Source organism: Lipomyces doorenjongii (assembly GCF_038497915.1).
Source record: "Lipomyces doorenjongii strain NRRL Y-27504 unplaced genomic scaffold V1508scaffold_2, whole genome shotgun sequence".
NCBI classification, from domain to species: Eukaryota; Fungi; Ascomycota; class Lipomycetes; order Lipomycetales; family Lipomycetaceae; genus Lipomyces; species Lipomyces doorenjongii.
Genome location: NW_027118069.1, coordinates 39,819 through 59,722, shown reverse-complemented (window position 1 = coordinate 59,722; position 19,904 = coordinate 39,819). Strand labels below are relative to the sequence as shown.

The window sequence follows — 19,904 nt, the reverse complement described above, 5'->3', positions numbered from 1 at the left end:
CAAACAGAAGCAACGCCGATGATTCCGCTAGCATTAGAACATATAATGCGGAAATGCGATGTCAAGCGGCCTAACAAGCCAGAGCGGTTCCAATGCGAATTCTTAATGCCCCACAAAAGGTTTCGAAGATGCAACATGACCCGTAAGGCGGCAGATCGGTTCTGCGCTCAACATCTAGAGGTATGCCAAGAGATAATATGGGGCGTTGTAATGACAGGACTAAGTATAATTGACGAGGCTAACGAATCTAGACTATCGAGTTGTCCGCGAGCGCGGCGGATCCACTATCTTCTAAGCGAAAACTTACACGTGTTAAATGCCCGGTGGATTCAAGCCATTCGGTATTGTTCCCTGATCTCCAGCGACACGTCAAACGCTGCCTGGCTGCCAAAGAAGTTGTTAGCAGCGCCTGGTTCGTTCCCGATATTAATCTCCTTCGCACTGAGCCGGAGAAGTCTCTAGCAGCGGACCCAGTTACACGAGATGCACCAATAACATTTAAAGAATATGAAAAGTGGGTCGGCTTTGTCGAGCAATTTTATGACAACGAAATTCATGGAACGAAGTATACCGAGATGCCATTACGACAATTGAAATATGAAGGATTAGAGAAACGGTTAGCTGAACTTTCGAACAAGAAGCATGCAATTCAGCAGGGCTCATTGATATCGACTCTGAGAAACCTAGGTCTTCTCTTAGGTGAGAATTGTTTTGTGGAATTTGGTGCTGGACGTGGTGAGCTCTCACGAGTATGTATTTTAACCTATTAATCATACACTGCAGCTAACAGTGGCATACTGCCAGTATCTGAATCAGGCTCTCCTTCATCAATACAATGAAGAGCTAAAGTACACACCGTCATTTCTACTGATCGATCGATCTGGGAGGCGCATGAAACTAGACAGAAAAATAATCAAAGACTCGGAAGATCTAGGTTCCAAGCACCCGATTACGCCAATAGTTCATCGGATTAAAACGGATATTAAGGATCTTGATCTCCGGAAAGAAGAAAACAACCAACTACAGAGACGGAGTGACGGAAAGGGCGGCATAGTTGCCATATCAAAGCATTTATGCGGTGCGGCTACAGATTTAACTATTCAATGTTTATTGAATTATCGGACGTACCGAAACGACAGCGATGACTCTATGATGGATTTAGTGGGTATTATGATTGCACTATGCTGTAGGCATCAATGTAGCTATTCGAGCTATCCATTAGAGTATCTTGCAAAATACGGGAAAGTTGATCATCGAGGATTTGAGATACTGTGTAAAATGAGTTCATGGGCGGTTTGCGGAAGGCGACCTCAGCATCGTGGTGCCTCTGACTCGCACAAAATGATGATTGATGTTCCGGGCGAGCGAGGTGACAGTGGCGATGTCGGATATGGCGCTAAACATGTCGACTCGAGTAACGACCATAATCAAGATGACCAAACTCATGTATCGCGACTCCCGATATCAAGGCGTGAAGAAATTGGTTTTAAAGTCCGATCGATACTTGACTACGGGCGTGTGCGGTACTTGGAGGATAATGGGTTTCAAGTAGAATTGATACGATATGTGGATCGAGCGATTTCGTCTGAAAATGTGTGCCTTCTAGCTCTTCCTGTACAGAAGTAAAATTACGAATATACGCTGGATAGCCATATTTTTCTTCATCGTATCGAAAGTTGTCTATTGCCAAAACACAAAATTCAATTAGTTGCAAGTTGTTTGCAACACCCAAACTCCGCTATCCGTGCAACAATTGCTATTTACAATGCTACCCAGAGATTATCCGGCATACGATTCATCACGGATTATTTACCAACCCCCGGAGTTCTGCGACATGCTGAAGCTGATCTCGACGTGCCCTCAATGGCCGTGGCAATGTCTGCATCCTAATGGAATACCTAGAAATTCATCGTCATCAGCAATTTTGCTTTCTACTATACGTCTCCACCCTAGCCCTGTCGAGTCGAGATGGGCCCATCAATTTTCGTATCTCTTCAGTATCTATCTCACTTCATTAACAAGTGCTAGCGCGGGAACCACTAGAGCAATCATGAAGTGCATTCCTCGCTCGCATTCTGGTCCTAATAGATACTACATTCGAGTTCTGACGAAGCGAACTTCAGGAACAACCACGTCCTCCTCATATAGCTTCGGGTTCTCTCGCAGAACTTGCTGCTTAGCGGCCTTCTCTGCACGTGCTATCTCGTCCTGATGTCGTTTCCTAGTATCATCGTACAGAGGACATCTTCCTTTAGTGTATGAATGACTGTGACTGAAATGATTATATCCTATAACTGGCTCATTGCAAACATAGCACATCGTATTATGGCAATTAGAACAAGTCATCTTGTTGCAGCCGTCCTCTTTAAAGAACCTTTGGCGGCATCTAGTACAGTGTCGTAACATGGCCTGCGTCATAGCTTCTTCTACCTGATGACGCGCCGTTAGGCTGTCGTCCTTTGCCAGTGCGCGCTCGTACTCTGCACAGGACTGTGGAATGTGCGATTTCTTTCCACATTTTCTGCATGTGACAGCCAGACATTCAGGATTCTGGCATCGTAGTTCCTTTTCCTCGTCGCTTTCGATGCAAATCGCAAACTCGCAGAGCGGACACTGATCCAGCGCGAGGCCGGACTATACGGTATTCAGCCGATACTGCTCAAGGACAACACAACAAAAATACTGATACCTCAACTAATTCTGCCTGCTGTTGATTCTTGTCCAAAACTTCAAGCAGCTTTTCTGGCAAAAACCTCTTTATCTCGCTTTTGACGAAAACACCTTCACAGCCGCCAACTTCAATGCACTTCAGTTTGTATTGCTTCAGGCCGATAAGATTCTATATCAAGAGTCAACTTCTTCCATCGCAAAACTATGTTTCGAAAGAAAAGCTACCTCAATTTGTCGCTGGATGCACACTTGACAGAACAAATGACCCTCAGAACATTGAGACATTTCGAAATCAGCATAGTCTCCAAAGCAGCAACCGCTGTATGTCAATTTGTTAAATTTACAAGGACTCCAACATTTGCACAGCCCGATATTTACCAAGTCATTGTCAAGCCCAATTCTTCAGCTTCTTTCTCGGCCAATCTAGCCGCAAACTCTTTATCTCTCTTCTCGGCCTCTTTCAGCCTCTCAACGCGGAATTGCTCCTTCACAGTATCCAGAGCCTGGATTACCTGCTGTCCAAATTTGAGGTCTAGCAAAGTGTCCATCTCAATCTTTGCAGATCTCGCAGTACGAAGAGGTCTAAAGCTGGGCTTGGAAGGCAATGTACTCGTGTCGCCCATGAAGTATCTGGTAATGTTATCCAAAGCATAGTACGCTTTACTGAGAGAGAACTTGTTCTTGTGCACGCATTCGTCAATAACTTTCACAGGCATTGTCCGAAATTCATGCCTAAGAGCAGATTTTACCGCAATCGCATATTCTGCATTCGAGACATCGCCTGTCGTGTTGCCTGCTTCGGTTGATGTTGTCGCAGAGGATGACACACTTTTGTAGCGAGGGTAATTTGGATATTCGAGGATGGCTAGAACTATATCTTGTAATTTGTTTGGACCGAAATCGGTTGCCGTGGGGCCGACTAACTTCTGAAGGAACTAAGATGCGCATAATTAGCTTTACTTTCTCCTCTTAGAATAGACAGCCATATAACTTACATCATGGCATATTTCGGGAAACATAGCTAGGATTTCGCTTTCTAATTTTGCACGTGAATATTGCATTTCCACCACTGGATTTGGTAATGGGCTGTCTGGAACAGATTCTTTCAATTGATCATCTGAAATTGAATTGAATGAAATCATTGGGATGACATTGGTGTCATTTTGCGTTGTATCGATTAAGACAAGGCCATCGCTTTCCTTCTTTTCGAGACTAGCCGTCAGTGGCGACGGCATTGACGTTGTTGTTCGTTTTGGCGAAATTGAAATTGGCTGGTCACGGACCAGAGAGTCATTGCTTTTCACTGACCAGTTTGATGATCGAGACTTTTTCCTTTCTATCTTATTGGTATCCACTTCTACTGGACCTTCATATTCCTCGTCGGAGAGCATAATTATAGTGTGAATCTTCCGTACATGCCTGCCATCGTGATTCTCGCTTTTCCGCTTGTAAGATTTCGGCTGCGTATTATCGCTGTCAAAGACATGCGGACCTTCTGACTCTGAAGATAGCAACCTTGATAACGGGCTTAGCGGTATGGGCACGGCATGCACATTGTTTAACGTGGATTCTGTCGATGACGGCAACACGGACGAGCCGATCGGTACAGGAATGCGGAATTGCATGTCGAACTCGTTATAACAGCTCCTGCAGAATATGTATGTAAGTAGATGTGTGAGACAAACGACCAATTGTTTTGCTGCAAACAGGCAGACGCGTGTTTCGTCAACCGGGTACTTTCACTCGAGCTGAACAGGACCAAAAATGAACGAAATAATAATATCGCCGCAGGCTCACTTACTCCTCACAGCTTGAACCGTAAATGAATAATTCACCAAGATTTGAGAACCTGGATGGGGATGTAGCAAGTAGGTGATAGCCAAACAGATATTGACGCGTCAGAGAGAACAGTTGACATCATATTCAGGGGTCAGTGTTTGTACTGTTCCGCAGATGTCAGGCCATTTCAACATAAACAGCACAGCTTCACTATTATTATTTACATTACTAATAGTTGGAACTATTCAGTTAATAGCGGCAATTGCAACTGCGCTCAAATGTTTAGCTTTATCGAAGACTGCGAACCTCTTCATAGCGCACTACATCTGATGGCGATGATCGAAACGATGCCAATATCCTAGGATGACTAATACTGGAATCCAAATCGTGCGCCTTCGATTAAGCGAAATGAGGATGGGAAAGCGTGATGTGTGATCCGGTTGTGCTTGAGTGTCAGTGCCGCTATCAGTGTCTTCACACCGGCAAGCTTAGTTATCTGATTATCTCTTGAGCAACAAGATTCCTTAGAGACGCGATTCGTCGCAGATTACATTTCGGGAGACAAACGGAAATCAGATTGCTCTCGCGGATATCCAACAGAGACTACAGTTGCTGTCTTGAGCTTGTTCCTAGGGCTATTGGCGATACGACATCGGCAACGTTTGGGCAAATCGGCAATCGGCATCGTCGAACTGAATGTCTCGCCGATAATTAGCGTTTACCGTATCCGCAGACGTTAGAAGATAATAGTTTTGATACCCTGTGCAAGTTAGTTTTTGAGCATGACATCTCTATAGCACTATGATCCCAAATGCTGACTTCACAAGTAACACCCTTGTTATCTCGCCACAATGTTCATTTGAGGATGACAACTCGCTGTAAGCACCTCGACTACAGCGCACTCAACGATGGCAGTGATGAAGTAGCACCCGAAGGCCGAGTCAAGCCTGATATGTCCTATACTGCTCTTGTCCTGGATCCGCAGTCAAATGGCAAGCTGATCTTGGAGGAACTAAGAGAGGATAATGGTTCTAGTGGACTGATTCTACAAGAAATACGCCAGAATCTACATCAACAGTAACGGCAATCGTAGGAATGCCGATATCGTATGCTCAATATCGCAATATCGGCAGACGGCAAAACGGCAACAGCCCTACTTGTTCCTGTCTTCAATGCGATGGTGCACAAGACAGCCAAACACCGTGCTCTTCGTCGACAGATCAGCAATTGCTTTGGGCGGAGAATCAATAAATGCAGGACCTGCTAGTCTGCGGGGAAGGCGCTCGTGCGTCGGCGTTGGCAAAGAACCCTGTCAGAATATACTCCGGAAATGATGTCATTATAACCTAATCAATCGATAGATATGAGCGTCTGGTATTTGACAGGTAAGCGAATTGAGCTAGTTAGATAAATAGCCAAGCCGAGTATTCGAGGCAGACAAATTTTATTTTGTTGCGATATCCGTCGTGGAGCTAGTTTCGATCAGATCCGGACATTCAGCTTTGCTTTCCATAGTCTTAGTCCTTCGCAAATGTTGGGTGACTGATAACTTTATTCTGATTGCAGACAATCGATAGGATATATAGGCCGCATGCAAAGAATCGAACAGCAGGATGTTCCAATGGCCGACGCTAAATAATTAAATTAAACTACGAACAGTTACAGCTGAAAGTACGTCATAACAACATTACAGTTGCTATGGAGAAGTTGACAAAACTTAACATCGACCTGGTCTTAAGCAGTCAGCACCACAAATGTACAATTGATATGACTAGCTGACTAAGTCACCACTCTAAATAATCTTATCTTTTCGTAGTGTGACGCCATCTCATCAACGCGGATGGGATGTGCGGCTCGCGAATTTCTGATTTTTCATCATGACGTCACAACTACTGACTTTGGCCCGCCGAGCAAACGCCTCTTAAATGAGAACGTACACTAAAATTCCGTGTGTATTGATTGTTGCAAGTGTACACACCTTAATTATGCGGCTGCTGGGGGCGTTTCGTGTGAGTTGGGGAACCTCACGGACCATGCGACTAACATCTTGAATTCACTTTGCAAGCGAGATTCGGTCGCGCTAGCACATGAACGACCGCTTTGTAAGCAGCAGTCACAGCCCTAACCCGAAAACGTGGCTTCAAAACTGTCCTTAAATGAGCAGGACTGCCACGGATAGTGAGTAAATGCGAATGATATGTTGGCATAAGAGTCTAGGGGTGACGGAATGCGGAGCAGCTCGGTCGCTGTGTAATTGCATCGCATTGTGTAAGTGCATCAGAATGCTTCTTGCTGGAACATTGGAACAACGAACCTCGCCGACCGCATCGACGTGTGGCGTACCATATATCTACAGTCTCGGCGCTTGTATCCGGGCCCCTAGAATTCACTCTCGCAGTGTGATTTGCATTGCTTATATTTCGACCTAATTTGTCATATCCGGACGCGAACTGAATCTCCAGCTTTTGTAATCTGTATGACCGAATTGGGAATGGACTACGCCTTGTACTCGCAAAGATCGCGTCAAGACCACCACGAGACACAGGGGACCACGATGTTGAATGTACTATCCTCCCCAGCAATAAGCAGCCACTATACACCTAAATTCACGGGTTCCGCTATGTACTCCTTATCTTCCAAACCGCAAACAGTGATGCAGGCGGGACAGCATGACCTACTGTCGAACGATATTTTCTCGCACGATGACATTCATATTGACCTTGGAATATCCCCGAATTCGGATCCAGGTCTTGAGACGTTAATGCCAACGTATTCGCCGGATTGGATTTTGAACAATAAGAGTAAGGATGGGGACGAGGAAACCCAGGAAAGCATATACAATCGGCTTAGTACTCGGAGTTTCTTCGATGCGGTCAGTCTGGATGCCAAGAACCTTGACGAATTAGGTATATATCCCCCAAATGATTATGCTAGTGACGCGGATGGTCAAGGTCCGGTCGCGGCGGGAGACTTGCCAACGCCGTTGAGTTCATCTGCTGAGCAGTCTGCAACGAGTGAGTCTAAGGACGAACATGAGCGGTCGTCACAGATACGGAAACGTGGTCGACCGCGTTTAATTGCTAAGCATGAACAGACTGATGTACGATATTTTTTACTTATGTGGTACAATAAGCTGACAAATTTAGCGGCGGCGGGCGCAAATTCGAGACGCACAACGGACATACCGTCAAAAGAAAGACCGTACGATAATGGACCTTCAATCACGCGTTGACATGCTGGAGTCGACAATTGAAGGCATGCAGTCAGTGTTCCTTGATGTATACGAACATGGGGTGCAAGTCGCCATTCAACAAGATGATGCCATGTTTGTGCAAACTCTCGCAGACGGGGCAAGCAAAATGCTAGACATGACGCGCAGTGCCATTCTGGATCATGGCAGTGTTCGCATGGGACGTATTGAATCCGGTACCGACAGTAGCGATTCATCCACGTCTCCGTCACGCAGCATTGTTCAAAATAGGCTCTTCAGACCACCAAGGCTGATGATGCGTGACGCGTTGTCCTTTTCGGTCGCTGAATGCACAGGTGAAACTATGTCGGAAAAGCTGATAGAGGCTTTATACCGAACGTGTTTCACAGTCGCGAAATACACGATCGAAACACGAGATACAGAAGCAATTAGACGCATTTTTCCGGAAGATGACAACAGTGCGGTCACACTGGCTGGCGTGAATAAAATTTTACGGTCAAGCGAGCCGGTTTATATGCAGACATGGCTCAATCGAGTAGACGATGACTCGCAATTTCCGGGCTACGTGTCACCAGCCGGCGTTGCCGCGCGTGTGACTCGGTTTGTTGATAATCAACAAGGTGCCCAGAGAGTAAAGATCGACGGTGATACACTTATTGCTTGGCTATACGACCGCGGGCAATGCATGGGGCGGGTGCCACGGTTCAAAGCAATTGATGTAGATATTGGCTTGTTAATTGCAAAGCGAGTACTTTCAGAATAGATGATTAATGGATTGTGGTATAGGGTTTCGGTTGGTTATGGAGTTCCTTTCTCTCGTTTATGGTGCTTGGACATGTATATATTCTCCATCAGAAATATCCCATTTCATACCTTTCAAATAAGAATTCACAGCATTTATCTCACTCACGTACCAAACTACCAACGGCTCTAATCCTCGCCTCATAGATTCGGTGCTCATTGAGCAGCAAAAGAACACCAGGATCCGTGAAACAGAAGTTCGCAACTCCACCAGGGACTAAAATCTTTCCAATTAAGACGCCATCACTATCCCACACTTGCACGCCATCCAAGCATCCAGAGTACACGTTACCATCCAAGTCAACTTTTATTCCATCAGGAGCACCACAGTCTGTGAATGCAAAGACGCGTCGGTTCACCAGCACGTATGGACGATCGGACTTTGTCGATCCAGTACTCTTTACAACATCGTAGGCGTAGATAGTGGCTAGTGCCCGATCGATTAGTCCTCCGACGCCGTCATATGCATCGGTGTCGGTGATGTAGCAGACCTTATAGTCATGCGAGAATGCAATTCCGTTAGGCCGCGAGAATCCGTCGGCCACGACTCGAAGAGATCCTTTCTTCGGATCATAAGCATATACCTGATTCGGTAGTTTCTCTTTCGCACGGAGACCCTGGATGACGCCGTAGTTGGGATCTGTGAACCAGATTGAGCCGTCCAGCGGAAGGACGACCACATCGTTCGGAGCATTGAATGGACGCCCATGGAAGTGATTCAGTAAGATCTTGGTAGCATACGGCGGCTTGATATCCATATAAATCAACCCACCGGGTATGTTTCCCTGCCCTTGTGAGCAAAACAATGCGCCGCCGCCGTAGTTCACACCACCGTTGCCGGTCAGGATATCAGGAGTCGGCGAGACAACTTCCCATTTGTATTTCCCGTCCGGAGATTTTGGCACAGATATTTTCGATATCACGATTTTCTTCTGCACGCCATCTTCCGGGCAAAACTGATTCGAAGTGAAAAACACCTCTCGTGTCTTAGGAATCCAAATACCAGCCTCGTGCGCGAAGGGGAACCTCTTCTCCTCCGCGACTACACGGAGGACTGGTGACGGACCGAGTACATCGATGAACTCGGGCTGGTAGACCACAAATGGCTGCACGGCGCTGTCGTCTTTCGTCGCAAGACAAATATGCCAGTCTGCTTGTTTAGCTGCAGAGGACCACCATGATGCGGGCTCGGCTCCTCTTTCAGGGAAGTTTGTGAGCACAGCGTTGCGGTCGGCGTCGACGAGCTGTACATTCGGAGGAAGTGTTGAGGTCGGCATTATGACAATGATGTGGGATAAAACTGATAGCAGCTGAAGATGTCAGATTGCGGAGTGGCAACAGTGGAAGCGAAAAGTGGGGAATACATATTGGACCTGAGCAGTCCCGCACAGAGGCAGCTTCGCGTGTCCTCATTTGCGCATTACGACATTATGCGGATGCTGGGGAACCCCACCAGGCGGGAGGCATTCGTGTGTGACAAAGCTAAGCTGAAAGGCTGATCATAGGCGAGACTGAATATCGATCGATGCTAGCGATGCGCTGACGTCATGCCCCTGTACTTCTCAGGGGGTGACTCTCAGGAGGGTGGGGGCAGCAAACTTTAACCCGCCACAACTCAGGCCCCGCTGCCAGACCTCGGTCCACCTTGACCAGAAGCTTGACACACTCTCCAGTCGTCGTATCGACGTGCTCTAGACGCCCCGAATCACTACAGTTTGAAGAGTTAACTGCCGTTTCCTAGCAATTAGTAGTATGCGGCTGCTACAATTTGATTATGAGTGGTATAGTACTGTGTATATTGAACAGGTATTCTATAAGTACTTATAGACAGTAATTAGAATACAGCCCTGCTACTACTGCTCGCCTGCTCGAAATATTCCACTTCGTCGTCCTTATTTTGTTCTTCCTGGTCACTTAGCTCACGATCCACCATAACCCGGTACATCTCTAACGCCTGCTCATCGGCGAACAGCAAGTCTACGTCTTCAAGCGACAAACCTTTCGTTTCCTTAAACCAGAACCATACTATCGGTAGAAAACTCGCGTTAAAAGTCGCAAAAATGATATATGTTCTATATCCAATGTTTTCGATGGCTGGTGGCGTAATTTGGACTACAATAAAATTGGAGATCCAGTTCGCTGCAGTCGAGATGGCGGACCCTTTAGCGCGAAGACGAAGCGGCAGGATTTCCGATGGATACACCCACCCTGTAGACTGCATGCCAACCGTAAACGCGCCCTCAAAGAGGAAGAGCATGACCGCAGAGCCAATGGCTGCGGAATGCTCAATCCCAGTGCGATGCTGAATTTGATAAGTTAGTGCTGTCTGCACAGCCATAACAGCACCCTCCACAAATATGCCTCCCAAAATGAGAGGTTTGCGACCAAACCTGTCGATTAAAAACCAAGGAATGAATGACGCAATAAACATCCATGTTTGCAAGAACCCAGACATTAATCCAGCCATTTTTGGTGAAAATCCAATAGATTGTTGGAAAAGCGTCGTAGCATAGTAGATGATAGCGTTTATGCCTCCCAGCTGCTGGAATACTTGAACCGCAATCGCAGTCCACAATCGCCGACATGATTGTAATCCATCTGACTTATAGAAATCAGACCACGATCCCGAACCTTCTGCAGATTCCATAATTACTGTCTCCACAATCTCCTCGTACTGCTGAACCACATCCGGATCGTCAACTTCTCGATTTGTCAACGCGGCTAGAACAGATACAGCGTCGTCATGCATATCGTGCGCGGTCAGCCACCTGGGAGACTCGGGCACCATAACCGTCAAACATATAATTGCAAGTAAATACACAATCTGGAAAGCAGTAGGAAATCGCCATGCGATTTCAGAGTCCACATACGATAACCCGAAATCGAGCCAGTACGCTGTGACAATCCCGAGATTCAATGTACTGCAGTACATTGCAACGTATAAGCCTCGCGTTGCCTTGGGACTGACCTCGGCTTGCAGAATTGGGACCGTAGAATTTATAATACCGATTCCGACTCCCGATATGATTCTTCCCAGGAACATCTGTGCTAGTTGATAAGCTGACGCCTGTAAAATTGCACCGATTATCATGACAATAGCGCCAAGTGCAATAGATTGTCGCCGTCCAATGCGGTCGCCAATGAATGAAATTCCTATTGCACCAACACAACCGCCAACTTCGTAAATTGCGACGACTGTGCCGAGAAGTGAGGGATGAGGATAGTTAAACACACGATTGAACGGTCTGCCGTTTATAAAGCCACCCATCAAGCCATTGTCATAGCCAACAAGTGAGAAGCCTGCATCTTTACGTCAGGACTACTCCAGTGTCATTAGTTCACGACGTACCAAAGCAACTGAGAAGGATTGTAGCGTATAAGAGCCAGCTCCCTCGTATTCTCTTTGATCCCGATGGATGGTCGCTATATAGACGAAGTAAACTAAATGTATTGGTTATCAATCTCAATAGCATTAATCACTTGCGGAAATACAAGATCCTCTGTCCATCCATTGTTAGCCTCCTAAAGCCACGTTGCACACTCCTGTGATCAATTGTGATCGTTCAATGACTAGGGGCACGTCAACAACAATATATAGAAAGCATGATATTAGATAGACTCATCGGGATATTAAATTCAGAATTACTTTTTTGCGAGATCGCCGAGCGGACACTGTGTGATTTACATTCGAGCGAATGCTAACTACCTCCTGTGCAAGATTACGTCACGTCCTGCGGCGCACAGAGCCGCAGGGACAAACTTTGGATTAGGGCATGTTCCTCGCAGTTCCCCGTGCTCTCTCTGTATTACTTTTTGTGGTCTTTGCACTGAAACCATACCTCCAGAAGAAATCTTTACACGATCCGGAATCTTCATTCCATAATAGTAGTCTAGCTAATGTCATTATACTGAGCAATGACATCGGGGTCACCAAGGTCTTTGTTGGTAATGTTGCCAATAACCCTACGCGCTTCATCCTCCATATCGTGAGCAGCGAGCCCTCGCGGCGATTCTGGGACGATGATCATGACGACGAGAAAATAAGTGACAACAAAACAAATTGGAAGGCCGTAGGAATCGCCATGCAAACTCAGAGTCATAGTCGGAGAGACCGTAATCAAGCCAGTATGCAATGACAATTCCAAAATTTAACATCCTGACGAACAGGCCTCAAGTAGCCTTAGATAGGTACAGTGAAGTTAATGACGCCAATTCTAATACCGGAAACAATGCGGCCAATAAACATCTGCACACGCTGATGGAAGATGCATTGGTTTGCATGCAAAAGCTAAGATGAACCATGGCAACATGTACCCGTGTCGTCGCTATCTCTCCACTGCCTGCTTTTGCTCACAAAACTTAGTATTCGCCGTTAACACCAAAGACAAATGTCAGTGATGACGGCTCCGTAGCGACGATTTCGGCCAGTTCTATGCTCCTCTCTTGCAACATATCGTGCTTACAACGACCGTCGACGATATTCGCCCATGCAACCCAACGATAACCTATGACGCTAGGTCATTCCAGTTTGACAGCTTGGATGACTCCGAGACTAGAATTCGATTTCAGTTCTCTGATACTTACTTTTTGCCGTACCTCGGCCTTGGCTGTATGCAATGGTCACGTCGCTATCATCCTAACATATATCGGCGAGGGTCTGGATCAGGCGACGTGGTAGAACTTGTCGCGCTTGTCGGGATGGGTGTAAGACTAGACATAACAGGAAGGTTGTAGTAACAGTGCATGAGGTTATGGACGAGAGTGGAGGAACAGAGTCTCCAGTATGATAATAGGCCCCCCAATTCTTTACCGAGAATCAAACGTCCACCCTTCCCAATTTTTTTTGAGCTTCTCAAGCCGAGTTTCTGGACCTCTCCTAAGACGAGCTGCTCGATGACGGTAAGTCCATGCGCAACGAATTGAGCTTTTAGAGCAGTCTGGTGGATTATCGTCAGTTTCTGTTGAAACCAACCGGAGATAGGCGTTGTTTGATGCAGAGACCAGCAAACCAGCCAGGAGTTGTCGCGATGCTGGTGAGCTAAGCTTGCTAAAGTTGGCACTAGTCCATAGTAGGGATAGCCTGAGACCTTAAAATGGTGGATACAGTCACTTTCACCTTTAGAAGTGCTTTAACATACGGGAACATTAGGTGTTCCGTGACATTGGCACCGCCTGATTAGGACGTGGGTGTGGGGGGACCTGCCCTAAAAGGGTAATCTATCTAACGGAACTTATTAAGAACTTTGGGGCAAAATATCTCTAACTAATCAGAATGCTATACTCAATTGCGCAATTTGTCCGCAATATAAAAATAGGAATTGCGAAACTAAACCGCGGGATAGAATCATTAGCGATCCGGGTTTAGACAAGGCAGTTAAGTTCCCTGCCGTAAGGATTGGTGGTCCCGATCTTTATCTCCCAACAGTCTTCCGGATGCGACGATTATCGTGTGCAGGAACTTGTTTGCGTGCGGACATTTATTTGTCGTTTTGCCGATCTTGAATATTTTTCGTGATGGTTGGGGGCAGGCGTGGGGGTAGCCAACACACAATTCATTGCCGCACTAATCCCCGCGTCTATTGCCGGCTCGTGAGCACGACCCGGAGGAGCTCCGACTAATGACGCTTTCATTTATTATTACCCCGGCTGAATCTCCACTTGTTAAATTTACCTGTCCTGTCCTGCCCAGCACCCAGTCTACTATTGTTCTAAAATTGCATTCTAGTATGTCCGAATTTCCCTACAATAACCGTACCTTTCAGATTCTCGATGCTGCCGAGAAGGGCGGGTACGCGGTCGCCGCTTTTAACTGGTGAGTTTCTTCTAATTCAATGAGTTTAATCTTCTATCTACTTGTCCGCCAATAATGACTAACGTTCAACTAGTTACAATACAGACGGTATTCTCGGATCCATCAAAGCAGCTGAGAGAATGAAGTCTCCAGCTATTATCGAGATCTTTCCCTGGTCAATGCACTTTCACGGCCCGGAATTCATTAAGTTCGCATCTGAAGCCTGCCATGCCGCCAGCGTTCCAATGGCTCTGCACTTGGATCATTGTACTCTCGAGCCTGATGTTTATAAGGCCCTTGAATTGCCGTTTGACTCCATCATGGTCGACGCCTCGAGTCACGATCCAGAAGAGAACATCAGATTTGTCCGCCATATTGTCGAACTTGCAAAGAAACGTGGAATTACGATTGAGGCGGAGATGGGACGGATCGTGGGTGGAGAGGACGGTGTCCCAACGGTCGACATGGAGACCTTGTATACCGAGCCAGAATTGGCGGCTGAGTTTATCGACGGAACTGGCGTTCATTTTCTAGCGCCGTCTATTGGCAATGTGCATGGACCTTACCCTCCTGGTGGACCTGAGAAGTACTGGGAATTGGATCGCTTGGAAATGATCAAGAAGCTAAGTCCCTCATCCATATTAGTGCTGCACGGCGCATATCCTATAATTGACGACCTGATGAAGAAGACAATCGAGCTCGGAGTAAGAAAAGTTAATCTCAACAAAAATCTGCATGTCTGTTACCTTGACTTCCTTGCTCAGAACGTTGGAAAATTAGAAATGACACAATTGCAGGAACAGAGTATTGCGGTATGGGCGGCGGAGGCAGAACGATGTATTAAGTTGCTTGGCTCCGACGGAAAGGCAGCATAGACCTTGTCGTTTGCAGAGAAGTCTGGGTATTCATTTTTAGGCATTTTGATTTGTAACAGCTATAGTGATATTGAGATAGTGCATTCACCAGCAGATATTTTACAATGAGCAACACAAAGTGTAAATGGCTATTGTTCATAACTTAATGTATTGCCTAAATGTCGTATGGATAGTCTGCCTATTGTATGGTTGTATGCTGCTATAACGCAGGATTTGCTATCATTGCCTGCGGCAATGAAGTGACCCAATTTAATGCACAACTTAGGACGAAGCGCGTCAAATATGACTACTTAATAAAAGCCCACTCCCTTTAGCATGCGGTGGAAATAGGGTGGGAGATCGGAGATGAATCTAGTTGATAATGTCACGTCACCTCAGCTTGTAAGTATTGAAAGTTCTTTGCTCTCAGTAGTAGTATTGTATGCAAACCCTATCCTACGTTACGGACTTCATACTTTTTATTCGGAAACGGAGGCAACTCTATCGCTGCTTAAGACAGCAGTACTGTTTTGAAACGTGCTACAAATGTACGTACTATGAAACGTCATATTTAGAGCGTCCCAACTACTTCCGTCAATTTGGAAATGCCGTATACCTCCGTCGGCCAAGTTTCTGCGTAGAAAACAGCCGACATTTCACGTCAGACCTCGGATTTTCAACAAATTATCAAAAGTTGCAGAGCCGGAGTTTCGATCCGGCGTTAGAGGTGAATAGTAACCTTGGCATAATTGCATACAATAGTTGTTGCTTCAACGTACTACTCAGCTGCACGGCACAGCTATCAAAGTTCCCAGTCTTGGCAAAACGTGGATAACAATGAATATGGCCCCTGGAATAACTCCGCAACCTTATTCTCCGCGACATTTAAACCTTAATTTCTGCGTACAGGTGCAACCAGAGGTGTCAACTCACTGGTGGGTCAAACCCTCTATTAACAATCAATGTTGTACATCCAGCGATTTTTGCGGAACGGACCTGTGGCGAGCTAATGGCCTAATGAACTAGAAATGACGCGCACCGAGATGATCCCCTGGTAAAGTACGCCACTGCCGATCCTAAGTACGACGGTTATGTTTGATAACCGGCCCGTTTTAATATCCGGCCCCTAAACCGTAAAGCTAGAATTTCTTTGTTTTATTAAATCGACAAGGATCTCATTTAATATCAACGTACAACAGCTTCCATGTATTTGAAACTAAATAACAGAGCATTTAAAATGTCGCATAAAACGAAAACTTTTGCTTCAATATCTCAATCTCACAAATTCGTAATATCTTACTCGTCATTGTATGTAACGGAGATAATGTCGAAGTAGATCTTGTGGTTGCTCCAGCTATCGTACGGCCCAACGAATTTTCCAGTGGTCGAACACTGGATAGTGTAGCCCTTCGACGCAGTGTATTCGATGGTGAAAACATCAGCCCGGGCAGTAGTAGAGACGAAGTGACCAGTGTGCGTCAGGTAACCGCCATACACGGACTCAATATAGAATTTCTTGCTGAAAGCGTCGCCAATTTGATGAACAACGAAACGGTAATATTTCTCCGAGAAGTCGTTTGCCGGCGTAAATGTGTGCAAATATGCACCCCCATCGTACTTACCAATAGCGTAAGTTTTGCCTTTCAACTTCTGAGCAAAGACGAGGTAGCGACCCTCAGTAAGGGCACCACGAAGGTACTTGTATCCCTCCTCAGCCCAGAGGGCATCCTCCGAAGTCTGATTGCCATATGGGATAGGAGGCTGGATGTAGCCTTGATTCTCTTCCTGACAAACAGTGGTAGCAGTGTAAGCGCCATCAGACCAGGCAGGGAAGGACACGTTGGCGAGATTAGGAACATCATATCGTGGCTACTTCTTGTCAACCATGTACGAATAAAAAAGACGTAGGACTTACGTTCTCGAAATCGAACATGTTGAGAAGGTTCGACATGTGCTCACGTCTCCACTCGCTGATGGTATCCAACTTAATTGCCTTACCTTGAGCAGCAGCCCACTGCTCCAAGAACATAAGTTGAGAGCTATGGTCGCTAGGTTCACTGAAGACGGAGCCACCACGGGTCCAAGGAGAGATAGCGAAGAAGGGAATACGGAATCCTGGACCAACCGGCCAGTACTCCATCTGCGTAAGCGGGTTAAGGGCCCACTCATACTCAGTGCCATTCGGAGAGATGAAAGGAGGAACGTGATCACCCCAGCCACCAGTTTCTTTTCTGACATTAGCACGTTATCTATATTATTACAGTAAAGTAAATGCAACTAACCATCATACGAGATGAAGATAACAGTGTCGTTTGCAAGTGGACCTTGGGTAATTGCCTCAATGGTCTTCTCGAGTACCCAGGCTCCAGAAGTAGGAGTATGAGGAGGATGCTCGGAGAGAGGAAAGGATCCAATGATCCAGGAAACTTCGGGAAGAGTGCCGTTGGCAGCCTGCTCGAGAAAAAGAGGGAATCCTTCATAGGACAAGCCCTTCACTGCTAGAGGACCATCAGGAGGGGAGTTCAAGTAGTTATCGAAGTAGAACATCGGATCATCGTTGGTCGAGTCAGCGTCGCGATAAACGAACCAAGAGATGTTCTGGGCCTCAAGAAGTTCGGGCATAGTCATCCACTTCAAGGGATAACAGTTGAAGGGAACACCGTTAGTATACTCGCACTCATGGGTACTCCAGTTCTCCATGTAAGGGCCGCCGACTTCTTCAGGCGCGCCGACCTGAGAGTCGAAGTTCAATGTGCCGGAAATCCACGCAGCACGGTTAGGAGCAGTCGGACCTATGTCAAGCTATTGTTAACAAAAAGCATACCATCACTAAAGTGACTCATACCAATGACGAACTCCGCGTACATATCCGCAACAGACCATTCTTCAGCAATGGCGAAGTGGGTCGGAAGATCCGAACGATCGTAGTGGCCCCACGCGTACTGGGAGTTATTGGTGACCCAACCATTAATCTTACCATAATTCCAGGAGTTGTGGTTTTGAGTCCAATCGTTAGAGCCACCAATAGCGCACTGGATACCATTCTTGTATGAGGAGTTGGCGCCTAAATAGAAAGGAAGAAGGTACTCGGCCTCACTGTTCTGGGTAGGTCTAATACGAGTGAGTTACTCTATCGCGTATATTCTATCCAGTCTACTTACTGATACCAGACAGGCTTTCCATTGTCGTCAACAACCACGTTAGGGTCTTTGAAACCACGGACACCGGACATAGTGCCGAAGTAGTGATCAAAGGCACGGTTCTCCTGCATGAAGTAAACGACATGCTTAACGTCAGTCAAGGAGCTGGCTGACACAGACTGGAATGACGTGACGGCAACAGCCAACGCGACGAGGGAGGTCTTCTTCGAAAACGCGACCATTGTCAAATCTCTTGCGGCTATCTTCTGTTGGGAATGGCGGATGTATCAATGATGAGCGAGGAAAATTTGTCAATAATATATAAATTGCATGGTCTGCTGTCATAGTCATATCGAGCAGTCAACTTAAAATGATTGAAGGCGATCTCAATACGGCGTATCGGAATTGCGCATCACCAATTACTTGATAAGACAGCATCATGTAGAGGTACATTCTTAGTCTTGAAGTCGCAATAGCCGTTGATAGAGAGGCAAAGCGGAACGTGGACCTTCTCGTACTTCATTCGAGGCGCCTACTTAGCGAGGCGAGAAAAAGAAAACCCTTGGTTGTGAATTTCGACGTGGTAGATGAGAACAGAAACTAATCTCAATGTCTAATCAAATGCACGTGTCACGATGTGTGGATAAGATAGCCGAGGCTGATGTCGTACTTGACATGTTCGCTCACGTCGATAGTAGAATGTACAATTGCAATAGCTCATGCCTCATAGATAAGTATGGAATACGCTATACCAATTTCAGATGAGCTAGTATCACAGGAAACGGTGCATTAGAACACAGATTGTTCGCGACACAGTTCAATTGGGAGTCATAATGTCAGCAACTAGAGCGACGACAATTTGCAAATAGGTTACTGAAGTACAACCAGGAGTTGCAGCCAGTCTAAAACTCAGTTTAAAGTTAAATTAACTGTGTATCGCTGTCGATCTGATCGAAACAAATAGCCGAGTTCTGATAAAACTTACTGATCAACCTCGTCCATACAGATCAGTCTATAAAGTATAACTTTCTCTCAGTTTTGTTCTTACCATATCAAGAACAAGACATTAGCCGTATTAATTCCGGATTGATCGGGAAGGACGAGAACGGTTGAGCATCACTCCCGACCGTAATCTGCAATAAGAGTTGCCATTTGGATTGTGCAGCTTATAAGGCAGGTAATCTCTTTCCCAGGACCAAATACACTTAATGGGTCATTGGGTTTGCCTGCGTTGCAACAGTGGTGCGGCTCGAACGATTTAAGGTTCGGTACCTTATTAACAGGCTAACCGAGGACGCGATAACCGGTTTTTGCCTTCTGGTATTTGCACATGTATGAGTTGGCTCGGTGTCTGGATATTGCCGGACTAAATCTACTTCTCTTACAATACGAATTTTCAGGAGATTCGCTCAAATAAATCCAAATGAAATACTTTCCTTCATCTGCCCTACTTTGGTCGGAGTCGGATCAAGATCTGTAAGCCAATACAAAGACCGCATTCTGACCTACTGCATGATTGTGGTATGTGCACAAATGAGATAATTATGATATTGGTACTCTGTAGCTGCTTTGGTGGGCTAGCATTATCCGATATCAATTTGAATATGTGCGACCAGGGATATTTTGGGAACAGATTTCGAAAAGTTCTTTCCAGGAAT

The 19,904-nt window shown here is 46.1% G+C and overlaps 8 protein-coding genes across 8 annotated transcripts; 3 read left to right on the top strand and 5 right to left on the bottom strand.

Moving 5' to 3' along the window:
- Positions 1-135: 135 nt before the first annotated feature.
- Positions 136-1,626, top strand: V1508DRAFT_394510 (methyltransferase TRM13-domain-containing protein; the record flags this gene model as incomplete). The annotated part of the gene is made up of 3 exons (XM_066938008.1): positions 136-180; positions 252-749; positions 805-1,626. 3 exons carry the CDS (start codon positions 136-138, stop codon positions 1,624-1,626), a joined length of 1,365 nt encoding a protein of 454 aa, XP_066798688.1.
- Positions 1,627-1,648: 22 nt separating this feature from the next.
- V1508DRAFT_408400 (uncharacterized protein) lies at positions 1,649-4,648 on the bottom strand. Its single transcript, XM_066939004.1, has 5 exons — positions 3,666-4,648; positions 3,049-3,605; positions 2,896-2,989; positions 2,690-2,839; positions 1,649-2,634 (listed from the first exon to the last, which is right to left on the bottom strand). Exons 1-5 carry the CDS (start codon positions 4,293-4,295, stop codon positions 2,092-2,094), a joined length of 1,974 nt encoding a protein of 657 aa, XP_066798687.1. The 5' UTR covers positions 4,296-4,648; the 3' UTR covers positions 1,649-2,091.
- A 2,355-nt stretch (positions 4,649-7,003) lies between these two features.
- V1508DRAFT_401608 (uncharacterized protein) lies at positions 7,004-8,423 on the top strand (the record flags this gene model as incomplete). Its single annotated transcript, XM_066938430.1, has 2 exons — positions 7,004-7,549; positions 7,596-8,423. The coding sequence occupies 2 exons, from the start codon at positions 7,004-7,006 to the stop codon at positions 8,421-8,423; spliced, it is 1,374 nt and encodes a 457-aa protein (XP_066798686.1).
- A 51-nt stretch (positions 8,424-8,474) lies between these two features.
- On the bottom strand, positions 8,475-9,935 carry V1508DRAFT_408386 (uncharacterized protein). The gene has a single exon (XM_066939003.1). The coding sequence runs from the start codon at positions 9,736-9,738 to the stop codon at positions 8,563-8,565; it is 1,176 nt and encodes a 391-aa protein (XP_066798685.1). The 5' UTR covers positions 9,739-9,935; the 3' UTR covers positions 8,475-8,562.
- Positions 9,936-10,247: 312 nt separating this feature from the next.
- V1508DRAFT_436520 (general substrate transporter) lies at positions 10,248-12,140 on the bottom strand. Its single transcript, XM_066942113.1, has 3 exons — positions 11,954-12,140; positions 11,811-11,902; positions 10,248-11,761 (listed from the first exon to the last, which is right to left on the bottom strand). The coding sequence occupies exons 1-3, from the start codon at positions 11,971-11,973 to the stop codon at positions 10,296-10,298; spliced, it is 1,578 nt and encodes a 525-aa protein (XP_066798684.1). The 5' UTR covers positions 11,974-12,140; the 3' UTR covers positions 10,248-10,295.
- Positions 12,141-12,288: 148 nt separating this feature from the next.
- On the bottom strand, positions 12,289-13,444 carry V1508DRAFT_408381 (uncharacterized protein). Its single transcript, XM_066939002.1, has one exon. It carries the CDS (start codon positions 12,559-12,561, stop codon positions 12,352-12,354), a length of 210 nt encoding a protein of 69 aa, XP_066798683.1. The 5' UTR covers positions 12,562-13,444; the 3' UTR covers positions 12,289-12,351.
- Positions 13,445-14,187: 743 nt separating this feature from the next.
- Positions 14,188-15,127, top strand: V1508DRAFT_394505 (ketose-bisphosphate aldolase; the record flags this gene model as incomplete). The annotated part of the gene is made up of 2 exons (XM_066938007.1): positions 14,188-14,273; positions 14,347-15,127. The coding sequence occupies 2 exons, from the start codon at positions 14,188-14,190 to the stop codon at positions 15,125-15,127; spliced, it is 867 nt and encodes a 288-aa protein (XP_066798682.1).
- A 1,118-nt stretch (positions 15,128-16,245) lies between these two features.
- V1508DRAFT_95901 (phosphoesterase family-domain-containing protein) lies at positions 16,246-18,671 on the bottom strand. Its single transcript, XM_066943128.1, has 5 exons — positions 18,268-18,671; positions 17,952-18,217; positions 17,389-17,898; positions 17,022-17,332; positions 16,246-16,975 (listed from the first exon to the last, which is right to left on the bottom strand). Exons 1-5 carry the CDS (start codon positions 18,486-18,488, stop codon positions 16,403-16,405), a joined length of 1,881 nt encoding a protein of 626 aa, XP_066798681.1. The 5' UTR covers positions 18,489-18,671; the 3' UTR covers positions 16,246-16,402.
- Positions 18,672-19,904: the final 1,233 nt, after the last annotated feature.

What these genes read in the sequence shown, in the direction of transcription:
- V1508DRAFT_436520 (XM_066942113.1), bottom strand. Translation starts at nt 11,973, where the DNA reads ATGGATGGACAGAGGATCTT. An exon ending in ATGGATGGACAGAGGATCTT is followed by an intron (nt 11,903 to 11,953) that starts GTATTTCCGCAA and finishes CAATACATTTAG; the next exon opens with TTTACTTCGTCTATATAGCG. An exon ending in AATCCTTCTCAGTTGCTTTG is followed by an intron (nt 11,762 to 11,810) that starts GTACGTCGTGAA and finishes GTAAAGATGCAG; the next exon opens with GCTTCTCACTTGTTGGCTAT.
- V1508DRAFT_95901 (XM_066943128.1), bottom strand. Translation starts at nt 18,488, where the DNA reads ATGGTCGCGTTTTCGAAGAAGACCTCCCTCGTCGCGTTGGCTGTTGCC. An exon ending in TATCTTCATCTCGTATGATG is followed by an intron (nt 17,333 to 17,388) that starts GTTAGTTGCATT and finishes ATGTCAGAAAAG; the next exon opens with AAACTGGTGGCTGGGGTGAT. An exon ending in ACATGTTCGATTTCGAGAAC is followed by an intron (nt 16,976 to 17,021) that starts GTAAGTCCTACG and finishes GACAAGAAGTAG; the next exon opens with CCACGATATGATGTTCCTAA.
- V1508DRAFT_408381 (XM_066939002.1), bottom strand. Translation starts at nt 12,561, where the DNA reads ATGACTCTGAGTTTGCATGGCGATTCCTACGGCCTTCCAATTTGTTTT.
- V1508DRAFT_408386 (XM_066939003.1), bottom strand. Translation starts at nt 9,738, where the DNA reads ATGCCGACCTCAACACTTCCTCCGAATGTACAGCTCGTCGACGCCGAC.
- V1508DRAFT_408400 (XM_066939004.1), bottom strand. Translation starts at nt 4,295, where the DNA reads ATGCAATTCCGCATTCCTGTACCGATCGGCTCGTCCGTGTTGCCGTCA. An exon ending in TTCCCGAAATATGCCATGAT is followed by an intron (nt 3,606 to 3,665) that starts GTAAGTTATATG and finishes TGCGCATCTTAG; the next exon opens with TTCCTTCAGAAGTTAGTCGG. An exon ending in GCATCCAGCGACAAATTGAG is followed by an intron (nt 2,840 to 2,895) that starts GTAGCTTTTCTT and finishes CTCTTGATATAG; the next exon opens with AATCTTATCGGCCTGAAGCA.